We start from the raw sequence: 12,917 nt of genomic DNA on the forward strand, positions 1-12,917 counted from the left end.
TCGGTTTTCGGAATCGGTTTTTGTTTTGGCATTTCGTTTTATTATTTGCGATTTTGTTGTATGGTTGGTTGGTGGTGGTGGCGGTTTGATTGATGACAAAAGTACGATTTGTATGTTTTAATTTAAATTCGCAATTGACTAGAGAAATTCTTATTCCAAATGTTGGACGGTGTGAGAGAGCCTTTCTACTAGTGATATTTGTGTGGGTGTTTCAAGTGAATTATTGTACACGTTTTCATGGCAATGCGCTACGATTTAACCTTTTTCCTTTCCACAACGATTATAATATAGATCTCTCCCAATTATATACTAAGGTTAAGACTAAGTTGGCAAATTCCTGACAAAATCCGAATACTAATCAGACACCGAAAGATACACTTTTTTATTTAGTTAAAATTATCGAAGTATATATATAAATTAAAAGCGAAATAGATGTCTTTAAAGCTTAGCTTAACGCAAAGTAATATACAGCCATTATCGAACTTACTTACATCCCAGCACACTAAAACACTCATGGCCCCAATACACCGAAATGATTTATATATACGAAATATGAATGAATGATTATGTGGGATTTTCCTAAGTATTGGCCACCTCAATATATAAATGTAAGTAGTTGTGGTTTTAAGGGATTGACTCATATGTTCTCAAAAGGTTCTCTACAAATCATAGCTTAAACGTAGAACATGAAAATCAACTTTCAACCGAATTCAGAACACAAACCCTCGATAAAAACTGGCAAATGTAAGTAAATAGAAACTACATTAGGATTGTGCACAAATCTCATATCCCAAGAAGTCTTCGGTGCACTTGACAATGATGAAAAACGAGTCGACTCCTTCGACTGTCGGGGAAAATGCAAATCAAACGGTTGAAGCAGTTGAGCAAACTATGGCAAAACGAAAATCATAGGAAACCAAATCAAGGTATTGGTAACGGGGCGTATACTTATTGTTGGAGCGTGTACAATGTTTTGTTCTGTTCCCAAACTCGTAACTCTATTGGTAAGTGCATTTTGTGTACTTGTGTCATTGTTGCAAAAGAGTAAATTTGCTATTCGGATATGGTTAACTTTGGAATTAAAATCGGATATGCGTATGCATTCTTTCCTTGTATCCTCTGCTCAAAGGTGAGGGAAAAAGCGGGGAACTACTCACTTTTAAGGACCTTCTTGGGGCTGCCCTTTTGAGGACTGCCCTTCTGAGGCGATCCGTGCCTGGACAAGGCGGTCTTCTTGGGACTTCCTCGCTGAGATTCCGATTCCCGCTTGGTAATAGCCGGCATCAGCTTCTCGCGCGTTGGCGAGGGCAACAAAGCTCCCTCTTCCACATCTGAAAGAAAGATCAATAGAAGAGTTAGTCTGAGCTAGTCCTTTTATTTATCTCAAGCACTCACCCGGACCTGTGGTGCGTTCAAGGTGATGGCGTATATTGCTAAATCGTGCTGGCAGTGCTGAAATCTCATCCTTATTATCAATCAAAAAGGCTTGGCCAGGAACACGCGGCTTCTGGGCCTTCTGCAATGGCGTGGACTTCTTATTGTTCTCCTGTTCCTTCTCCTCCTTTGTAATAGGTCTAGCAGGAATGGAAAAAAACCTTTTTGATTATGATTTCTTTTTTTTTTTAAGGTAAGCGCCACATAAAAATGATAATAGGTAAGCCTCACTGGATGAAATACCCGAGTTATATTTACCTATGAACTGAAGAGGCTAGGGAAAGTGCCGAAAGTGAGCTGCGCTTTGAAACCTGATCCCAAAGATCCTTCTGTTTCTTATACAATTCCGGATCAATTTCTATGCCCCAACCGCGACACTGGAATTGAAGAAGATCAACGGAGTTAGGGTAATGTCCTAATTAACTAATATCCAACATATATATAGTGTCCAAATTATTTAATATCCAACATATAAATAAGGCTACAACAGTATTTGATATACTAATAGTAAGTTACACCGTTTTTAATGTAATGATTAATGATAAGTAACTTAAGGAGACAGGGAACACTGATTACTAAAGGACGATACAACAGATAAACAATTAGGTCGTACCTTGTATTCGCCGGCTTTTTTGCGCAGCTCCACCATCTCCTTGAACCACAAATCCAAATTCGGTTTCGAGTGCGGCGGGGCAGAGCCGTTCATGACCACCACCTGGCCGGATTCGCCGGCCTGCCGGTTGTCCACCTCGTCCTTGAGGGCCGCGGCGGCCACGGCGGCGTCGGCGAAGCCAAAGTTCTCCTTTTTCGTGATGAAGTGGTTTAGGCGCTCCTGGTCGATGGCCTGCGAGAAGGGACGCGAGGTGGTCTTGCGCTCCATAATGGTCACTTGTCTGCAAGAATCGGGAGAGTCATTAGCAATGGGAAGTAGTGCTGGCTCCTGAGAGATTCTGAGCTTCAAGTGGGAACTGCTGTGCTTCTCGATGGCTGCAGCATGCAACACTTGCAACATGCAGGTGCGGATGAATGTGGGTTCTGAAAGCTATTATTATATTTTGGATGATACTGCTCTTTCGGGTGGGCTAATGAAGGACATCACTGAATGAGATGGCAGAAGCTATGAGCAAGTCGATTTGAGGGCTAGGTTAATCAAATGTTCATACTTCTCGTGAGTTTTTCTATCATCCGTATCGCTAACCAAGGGCTCCAACTCATGTAGAGTAGCTGAAAGCACACAGACACGAAATTTAATGCTGCAATCCAAGTCGATCGATAGCTTTATACAGATTCTGCCTGATGTCTGCCATCAGTGGGTACATTAAGATTAGTTAAGGAAAGTATAATTAATTGTAGAAAATGCAATAGGAAACTAAAGGCCAAAAAGGTGGAAACAAAGGTTAGGTTTTCTTTTGCAAGGTGTCTCAGATACGCTAAACTTCAACTCAGGGTTAAGGAGAAGGTGATTTTATATTATAGTACAGCAAATAAATGAGCCGGAAGCAGCGCTTAAGTGGGTGGTTTTGAGGTCGTGGTTGTGATTGGGTGGTTAGTTTGTGTCGGGTCAGCTTACTCGGCTAAGAGAAATGCTAAATGTAAACTTCAAATGAAAATCAATTAGTGTTTTTGGCATTGAGTTCAGAACCGAAAATCCGAAAATAATGTTGAATGTTTGGTTGAAGCGTGTTTGGCATGGTTTCCTGGTAGTTTCTGGGGATATGTTTGAACAATTTCGGGTAACTTTTATTTGGAATATAGAACGAAATTCAAACCAATTGTTGTATTCTTTCTTATGCAAAATATGTAATTACAATTCGAGTTGAATGCAGCGTTGCATATTTTATATTTTTTAATTGTTAGATATTTTTTTTTTTTGTATTTTTGTAAGCACTACGTCTAATTTTGTACACTATCGCTGGAAGCTAAAGGCGTCGCACAAGGGCTAAAGCAAGACAAAGCATTTTGCACTTGAAGCCACTAAATGCCACTTAGATGCAGATGCACTTAACGATTTAGCATATGGGTAGAGGGGTTAGGTTTCATTTTATTCTATTCGATTGCGGTTTGTTCACTTCCGTTTCCGTTTACCTTACCTATGCGCTTTGCTTGAACTGTAAATTTTGTTAGTATTTGGAAAGTGGTAATCACATTTACTGCCCACAGCCTAAACTAACCCACACTAAGCTTGCCAATTCGTCTAGCCGATGAATTGTTATACATGAGTATTATTGGTATATACGATTGATAGCGAGTTGATGCTGATGCCGTGTTGACTGATTGATTGATGGTTGTCTGGTTTGATGCATGACACTAAAGTAATTTCGATTGGTTGTCGTTTCACACATGCAATGAAACTAAGGCAACTTATGCAACAACTCCTACGCTTCGATCGAAATGAAAACGGAATATATCACACAACCTGCGGTCACAACATGCTCATACTACACTTGGCTATTTTCAATTCATCAATTCATCAGTTCGTCACGTAAAGTTGCATTGACACTGCGTGTTGGTGGGTTTTTTGAATTTTGGATGAGAATGGGCACGACCAGGTAATAATTCCATCAATTTTCGATTGATCAACGCAAATTTTACGCTCGGCAGTAAAGGAAATTGAATTGGCTTAGCACTAATAAAGTTTAAATTTAGTTCAACACTTACGTCAGCTTTGGGCTAAAAAGATAGTCTTGATTGTGTTTAACCTTTTAGTGTCTGGTTTAGTTTTGTTTTTGGAAAGGAATTTAGCATAATTTCGTTCTATATGAGATAGATTTAAGTTGGCTAACTGCTTGAAATAATACAACTTCAATTACAAAAGCGTTAAACGAAACATTTGCTTGTACGTACGGAAAGAAGGGGAAAATCATACGGAAATGGTCAAGATAATTATTCTAGGAAATATCTATCTTAGTTTTGAGCACTGTAGTATACATATTTATAGGTACGAGTACGATTATAAAGCGAAAGTTACGACGACGTGTACATAAAAACTTGATTTCGAATTCGATTGATTGCTTTGTGGCAAGTTTGCATTTTTAATATGGCGGCGGTGAGAGGAGAAAAATCGTTTAGACTACGTTCATTTACCAACACTATTCAACACTTTTCTATAGGGCTTTTTATCTTTTGGTTTTTTTTTTTTTTTTTTTGCTCAATGCTGCTGCCACGGCACAAATTTTCATTTAAAAATCTTGAAAAATAAACAAATCGCAACGGTTACGGAGGTTAGTATATAACAAAATATTACGCAATCTGCCGTGAATTAGTTTGTTAGGTTGATTTAGTAACGAAACGTTTAATTAAAAAACAAATGTCAACTCATTTAGTACGCACGCGCTTTTTGATTGTTAAAAATTTGTTTTTGTATTACATATAGTAGTTGAAAGAAACTATGCACTAGTAGGAAATGTTTCGTCTGTTTCACATATATATGTAATTTATTGTTTTTTGTTTTGGTTTTAGTATGATAAATAAATGCTTAGCGACGACAATTTGTTGTCGCACCTTCTTTCTGATTTGTTGTTCGTTTTTTATGCACCGTCGGCAAGCCCGCACCGCCACCCATCATCGTGTGATGTGTGTGACCATTCTGGGCTTGGGTCAGACCCTGACTCTGGCTCTGATTCTGGTTTTGGGTGTGACTGTGACAGTGACCTTGGCCGCCGGACCGAAGGGCGCCCAGCGATATGGACTTTCTCGGATAGTCGCCGGCAGCGGCCCTAGACGTCGCCTCGCCGCCGCCCTTTATGCGTCGGACGGTGGGCCAAACGAATTGCAGGCGGTACTCAGTGCTCAACTTATTGATGGTCTTTTTCAATAGCCCATTTGACTCACCCGCCTGCGAAAGAGAAGAGAAGAGCAGAATGAGAGGGCAAAAAGAGAACGAGAATGGATAATCGAGAAAAGAGAACGAGAACGAGAAAAGAAAGCATTGCGCAGTGTCGCATTGAGTGTAAGGATAAGATTAATGTTTAATTTAATTAATTCAATTGGGATTATTTTCATATTTTTCGGGGTTTCATTGGAACGATCAGAGCACAGTTAACATAGAGAAGAAGATACCGGTTAGTCATAGGCGGAGAAACAGAGAACGAGAAAGAGAAGAAATACACACAATACAAGTATAAATTGTAAATTTTGAACATCTATTACTAATTGCGTTATATTGGTTGGTTAACAGACCCAAAAATACTTAAAATACGTTTAAAGTGACTAATACTGGAGGAAGTATAAAAGGGTTTAAGCTGCAATGCTGCCATAATTAAAAACTATTAACTACTTTATAGTAAGTAAAATCACTTAGGTATGCCCCAACTATGTTTTACCAAACTTAAATTAAGTAAAGGTTTAAAATAAAATGATAATAACTTAAAAAAAAAAACAGATAAAATATAAGTCATAACACATAATACGAGTATTGAGCATTGCCCCAAAATGTATGCTACGGAACTTATGGACAAATAAAACTCCTCTCTCAACATATGTAAAATCAAATTGAATCTAACACATACTCAACTTCACATCTTTTCACCCGTACAGAGATAATAAGAGGGAGATACAAACTAGCATAAAACCATTGTAACATGCATTACAAAATACAAACACAATGGCCACAATCAGAACGGCCATATATGTACTAAGTATTGAAAGTATCAGGAAAAGTATCATCGAAAAAATCGATGTACAACTTATGCAAATGTTGAAGGGTTTTCCAGATTAAAATTGTACGATACATTCAGGTCGAGTAGCCGCCCGACTAACTGACATTCTGTCTGACAACTCAATGCTGTGCTGGCTCACTCACTGCAAATGCAGTGAGCAGACACATGCACTCATGCTCGTGTGAGTAAATGAAATTTTCCCATAGCCGCAAAAGGCGCGACGAGCTACAAATGTTCAACAGCATGTCCTGCACGGGGAAAATTGTCAATAAAAGGACTGGAAAAGTTGCAGACAGTGCACGGAGTGCACGGTGGGGATATCGGAAGCTGGTTGAGAGACAGCATCGCAGCTAATAGAAATTGTTGCTAGCCACCAAGTTCCGGTCCATTGGACCAAGGCGCGTCCTATCTCTGATCGGAAAACAGGACAGGTCCTATCTCCCAACAAGTTTTTTCACAGTTTATGTGGCGCCACGAGCATTCAATCGGACTGAAGTAGGCCTTCACATTGCATTTACGTTAGCCTTAAAATTTATGAACAGCTAGCTTATAATTTTGCTAATAAGAAGTATGAAGTTCGTTTCAAAATTTAAGCCAGAGGTTCACTGAACTTTATTTCGTAAAAATCATAACTAGCTCACAGTGAACTTATTTTAGGAATAATTGAAGGGAGAGTAAATTAAGTAGCAACTGATTGAAAAACGTAACGTCAAACTAAATAAGTTTGTTTTAAATCTAAAACCTATAGTGCAGTCTTCGCGGTAAGACTGACCATTGTATACTTTCCGCTGATATAGACATTTCTGGACACAAATGTTCAACCCCAATGTGCTCATCCTTGAAATGTTTCAAATAATACAGGCATGCAGGGGGGACTTGAACTTGCAAACACACGTACACACAGACACCCTGGCTCCCCGAATTTGAAGTGCACACACGAGTATTTGGCTTAATTGTTTAGGCCATAGACAACTATTGAATTGGACACCCGAATGCTCTGGCTGCGTGCAGTGCAATCCATCTGACAATTATGTACCTGTTTTCTTGTGGTTCCGTCGATCTCCGTGGCAATGGGATACGCACGTCCATTGGGCACAACGGGTGGTCCCTCCGATTTGCTGCGGCGCGAAGGTGTGCCACCGCGCTCCTCCGACTGCAGAAAGACAGAGATGGCATTAAGGACATTAAAGTTATACGGGCATGTCTGGTTAATTAGTTGCTCGTAAATAATACGCATCCGCCCTGTTGACGTGCGTCATGAGGTAAAGTCAATTAATTATGTATTGTCAGGGTGCCCATGATAGTATGTCAAAAGCACACTCTCCCCGGCATTTCGACGCACAAACCAGTATTTGGGTCAGTGGCGTACTAAGAATATTGCCGCGGGGTATTTTAATGAGAGTTATACTATACATTCATTTTATGCACTTTTGATTGATTAACATTTTGACTCTATTGTAACAACATTTAGTCACTCGAATGATAAGCTAATTATTAATACAATTTAAGCAATCGCTTTTCAACATTTCAAAGCACAAATGGACACATTTTGGAAAGCAAAATAAATGCCCAAGGGCACAAAACTCCCTCAAAACCTTCCATCCGCGTACGCCACTGATTTTCGCACACGTATCTTAATGTCCTTGCAACATTTGCCACTGTGTGCCTCATTATTAATTAGTCTACCGTTGGAGATGAGGGGCCCAAAATGAACTAGGAAAGGACCAAGCTCACATGGAGCTTTTCTGAACGGCTTTTGTGTATTTCCTGTGGCATTTGAGAGCGTCGACTTTTTATGAGGGCCGCGGCTTAAACGCATTAACCCTAATGCCAAGCCTCCCGTAATGGCTTCTGAAGCCCATAAAAATCGTATATGAAAGTATACTTTCAATGAAAACTTTATACCCTTTAAGCCTAATTAAAACAAATAATTTACGCGTAATTTAGGTGTACAATTAAATGCTCATCTTTTAGCGCGATTTAATTTTAGGCAGTGCAAGGAGGGCTGACTATTTCCTCGCCTCCTCGACGACTTACTGAAACATAGGGTATATAAATAGGAAAGTTTTCTACTTTTTGGAAAACCTCAGAGCATTTCATTTTTCTTTCATGGTCCCCTTCAAATGTCAAAAGCGCATAAAGCTTGTGTGGCCATAAACTGAATACACTACTACTATAACATGTTGAAAGCTAGCTGGGATTTGCATTTTTTAGCTCGTTCATGGAACGTGAATATGCACAATAATCTTGCATATTTATAAGCGGACATCTTCTTAACTTTTTATGCGCAGAAATGGAAGTTTGGCTTAAAGTGGCAAAAAGGTTCTTAATTACATTTCGGACTTTAGTATATAAGAAAGTATAGAAAATTATACTTTTTTGTAAATCCAATATTATAGATTTGTAATATACGAAATTTTTTATTTTTTTACTTTTCATTGTGCTAAAGGAACATTTCATTTCCCTATTCCTTATGAGAGATAAAATCTATTTTATATATATCATATTATAGCAATTTTCTATATTTAATGCTCGCTACAGCTGCCCATTATGAAGGTGGAAAATTGGAAATTCGGGAAACGACACTTACTCTCGCCAAACGATGTGCACTGGCATCTCGGCGTCCATCTGTATACTCCGATCCTATAATAAACTCGTGCGATTTATATGCTAATTCTGGACATTTTTTCCGGCGTGGCAATGGCGGCTCATTTGTCGCTCCTGCAGATGCGCAAAATCCAATCGAAAGTCGAATCAGAGCGGGATCAATAAATAGTCCGTGACAATGGGCGCAAGACAAATGCCTTCGCAACTTACCAACAAATTGACTTGGGTTTGGGGCAGGCGCCCGTCGCACAACCTCTGGCCGCGAGTTGCCCGTAAATTCATGCCAGCGATAAGTGCTCCGATACTCCGAGTGGAGCTGCTGGGAGGAAAGGATGAAAGATAACAGTGCGTTGAGTCAGAAAGCAATAAAGTAATATTTCAAAATGGATAATATGGTTGTTGGGTTAAGCTTGACAATTGCAGAGGTATATGGCATAATTAAAGAGTTTTTTAAAACTATTTCATTCACAAGTTACTCGTAGGATATCAGCTAAAACTGATGTTAGACATGGGTATTTGTCTCTTTTAACAATACAGGGTTGAAATTTTTTTTCACTACCCATCACTCATTCCTTAAGTAAAAAAAAAATATATATAATATACCAATATTTGCAATTTGGAAGATATTCGCACTAGCGACGCTTACACTTGATAATTCTGTTCTTTCGACCAAAAACAAATATATTTCTATATGAGCCAAAGTTTAATCCGAAACCTCATTGCAGCGTGTCGAGTAACCAAATCAAAGTCAAAGAAATATGGGTTTCCAGTCGTGGGGGGCTGGAAAAGGCAATACCTTATAAGTAATAACATTTTATTTAGCGATTAAAATCATATAAAATCAAACAGGCTTAGCTCTTCCAACTGCATCCAAATATGAATTCCGTTTAAGTGGCCCTTCCTGCTGAACTAAACAATTGGGCGCATTTGAATATGGATAATAATTACAGCAGGACGCATGACAAATACCACAATGAGACCGACAAAAAGCTAACCACTGCCACATATGGCCACATGTAAATATTTTCATTTGCCAGGGCCAGACTTTTGGGCCCAGGGCTATTGGCCAATTGGCTGGTTACTCAAACAGTTTCGTTTCGGGCTCTCGGCCAAATTGCGGCTTGCCGCATTTCAATGCGGCAGTACGTCTGTCCACCCACTTTCTCCATTACAACTGCAGCCATTTGATAATTGCGACAATGGCCAGAGAAAAATCCATATTAATGGCCTGTTTTCTACTGCAACAGTTACTCTTGCTGCCACTTCGGCAGTTACGGCATGTGTTTGTGTTATTTTGCGACTTATTTTATGGCCACGACAGCGCGTATCGATCTAAGCCAAGGGACTTGGCCATTTCGAGCAGAAGTCGTTGCATGTAAGCTGTAAATTGGGTTAAGCTCTTCCAAACAACAACTGGTTAAGACAGCTGCAGCGACTGTCCTGACCGACAGGACAGACAGCTTTTCCAGGACATTCTCGTGAAGCAGCCAAGTCACTCGATTTAATTATGGCCAGCTTGCAACTCTCCTCCTGCCCCACAGAATTTTCGTGTGTCTAACTGAGCTTAACTTTCGTTGTCTCGACGTCGTTTCCTGCTCCACTTTTGTACAATGAAATAATTGCCGACTGGCACGCAATGTCAAAAGACAGTAAACATTATATTAATTATTTGCAGCACCCATTTCCTTGGTTTAGTTTTAATTTTTAAACACCTAATCGGGCTCGGTCGTTTACTTCATTATAAATAAAAAGGCAATAATTTTACCCTTTGCCATTTGAATAAGTGACACAATTTTTTTTTTTTTTAATTTGCCCAACTTCGCATTTCCTGTGAATAGTTGTAAACTCGTATAATCTCTCCTCGTAATGGGCTTAATAAATCTAATCACTTGTGATAATACTTAATAAATTAAGCTGCAATAGCTTTCTCCCTCGCTCCACATGCCCTGCGGCAAGGATACACTTATAATCCAAACAATGACCCCAGAGGCATTTAACCCAGTTGCGGGAAGACCCCTTCAGTCTAGACACACTCCAATATCTGCCAACGCTTTGCACCAATTAAGAGGAGCCGTGGCAAATCATTCCACGGCAATCAATAAGGCTCACTTGGCCGGAATGGATCGAGTGCCACGCCTTCGGTAGCGTCATACCACGAGGGCACGCACCTTTTGCATAATTTAGCAGTAAGAGCTCATTTCATTGGGGCAAAACTCGGGCCTACGAGGGCTCGTTTTTCATATGAATTGGCAGTTGATGTCAGGAGCGTAGCCTTCGTTCGCACTGCCAAAAGTGCGGGGAGGTTTGTGCCACGTGGCAGACTCGCACCTGCACACAACGTTAGAGTCTACATACATATATACACACTTATTTACGACACAGCTAACTTTCAGTGTATTTTCTCGGCAGCTGCAACAATTTATCATGTCAAGGGAGGTGGTTACTGCAAAAAACTTATATTTCTCCAACTGATTTATGTTTGTGGTCCAATGTGGTGCTCCAATTGATTGCGGTGACCAAATGCACCCGAGCCCCAGCATAAATATTTAAATAGTGTAGTAGCTTTTTTCGATAGTGTGTTAAATTTTAATGGCGTATAAAATTTTAAGCGTTGTGCGTCTTTTGGGGCTGGTAGGCGATACGGCTTTAAATTTGAATCATTTGAGTTTCTTGCGAGAGTGAAGGCAATCCCTCAGCTGCGAGACACTGCCTCCCTGTGCAGTGATGTTGAAATCCCGATAAGCCTGCTGACATCCCAACTGTCCCACAGCTGACAGATGGGCGGGCGGCAGAATCCTCCTGTTGGTTGGATTATGTTTAATTAAAATTGAAAAGGGGGAGAAGAGTACGGCTTAAAGGGTCAGTGCGCTGACACCAAGTGATTTTTAATGAATTTTCCAAAAGGTAATTGCCACTTATTTGGCATGAATACTGGGCACATGGAACGGTGCCCAATTTGTGGTGTTCCTAACTATCCCATAAATAAATGTCCATGCTGCAGACATATTTCTTGTATAGATTTTCCTGTATCCGATGCACATTCTGGAGATAAATTTATGGCTCATGTGTAGGGCGTTGGATTTCAGTATTTTTCGTAGCATACTTGCAAGCGTCACTTGCACCATAATCTACACACTCACACACTCCCAAGTCCCTGACCGCAGAAATGTGTGTGTGTGTGGGAAATTCGTGTGCGTGTTTAATCTACCCGAAGGGACCTTTTAAGTTTTATGCGGGCAAAACAAGCAAAATGACACCTCGAAGCATAGTTATCGCCTCGGAGATCCTTGTTTTGCGGTCTTATATGTTTGCCCGAGTATTGGTATAGTCCTTTGAAGTGCCAACCACATTTCTGGGGACCAAGAAAATGTCTTTGTCCTATGCGTTTCGAGAGGTGAGACTGCAAAGTTTGTTGCACATTGGGCGGTATACTGTTTTAATTATCTATTGTAAGTCATACTATTTTCAACTGGCGATATTATTAAATTAATGTCGAATTAGAAACTGAATTTCCTGTCCGATTGTAATTTTTATTAAAAAAAAAAGTTCCCCGATTGTACAATAGTAGAATTTTCAATTACTAAACTTATTTTTTCTCTTCAGTATGGTTGCAAGTGCAACTTTCACATTCAAGCCGCTTAAATAAATATTGAAGTTATGCAAATTGCTATCTTATCCTAAAAGTGCAGTTTGGTAAAAACTTCCTTTGTTGTTATTCCCCTTCTGTTACTTTTGTCGCAGCCCTCGGCTTGTTTGAAAAGTTTTTTCATTTACTTTTTGTTTACGATGCATTTTTGCCATTTGACACCATTTTGTCTGGCACGGACAACAGCCGCATACACACGGTGCTTTTATGGTTTCCGTTGGCCAGGCCGAGCCTACAAAGCACCTGATCAGGTGCGCTCCACGTTGGCCGCACCCCGTTCGCATTTTTCTCCGGTGCGTGCCTTTGTGCCACAGCGGCTTAGTTTGCTCGATTGCTCAGCTAACTTGGCCCATGGGATGTTTGCTGCCATTTTGCGTTGGCCTGTGCCGTCTGGCAATTAATTCACTCAGCAGTGCCCCAGGCGGGCAGAAATGATGCTGCTGCCACAAATTTAATTGCCAGCTGCACTTCTGAGAATGAGACACGACCCGAATCAGCCCGATCGACTGACTGACGCAGATTGACCAGTCAGTTAATGCTAACCACTTGCAAAAGTTAAGGAAAACAATAAG

At 40.2% G+C, this 12,917-nt stretch overlaps 1 protein-coding gene across 8 annotated transcripts in view; it reads right to left on the bottom strand.

The window, feature by feature from the left end:
* The window catches only part of CG17816 (uncharacterized protein), a 31,152-nt gene that overhangs the window by 7,522 nt on the left and 10,713 nt on the right, over positions 1-12,917 (bottom strand). For 3 of the 8 annotated variants that reach the window (NM_001104235.2, NM_206458.3, NM_169198.3), the window contains exons 3-11: positions 8,910-9,015; positions 8,683-8,813; positions 7,129-7,245; positions 5,266-5,269; positions 2,598-2,658; positions 2,048-2,327; positions 1,693-1,811; positions 1,396-1,574; positions 1,158-1,331 (exon numbers count right to left, since the gene is read on the bottom strand). In NM_001104235.2, the coding sequence (NP_001097705.1) occupies positions 1,158-1,331; positions 1,396-1,574; positions 1,693-1,811; positions 2,048-2,327; positions 2,598-2,658; positions 5,266-5,269; positions 7,129-7,245; positions 8,683-8,813; positions 8,910-9,015 (1,171 nt within the window). Of the gene's footprint in view, positions 1-1,157; positions 1,332-1,395; positions 1,575-1,692; positions 1,812-2,047; positions 2,328-2,597; positions 2,659-4,580; positions 5,270-7,128; positions 7,246-8,682; positions 8,814-8,909; positions 9,016-12,917 lie in introns of those variants that run through there. The other 5 variants (NM_141487.3, NM_169199.2, NM_001104236.3 and 2 more) reach the window with 3 other exon arrangements.

The sequence above is a fragment of the Drosophila melanogaster genome, chromosome 3R, assembly GCF_000001215.4.
Source record: "Drosophila melanogaster chromosome 3R".
Lineage (NCBI taxonomy): Eukaryota > Metazoa > Arthropoda > Insecta > Diptera > Drosophilidae > Drosophila > Drosophila melanogaster.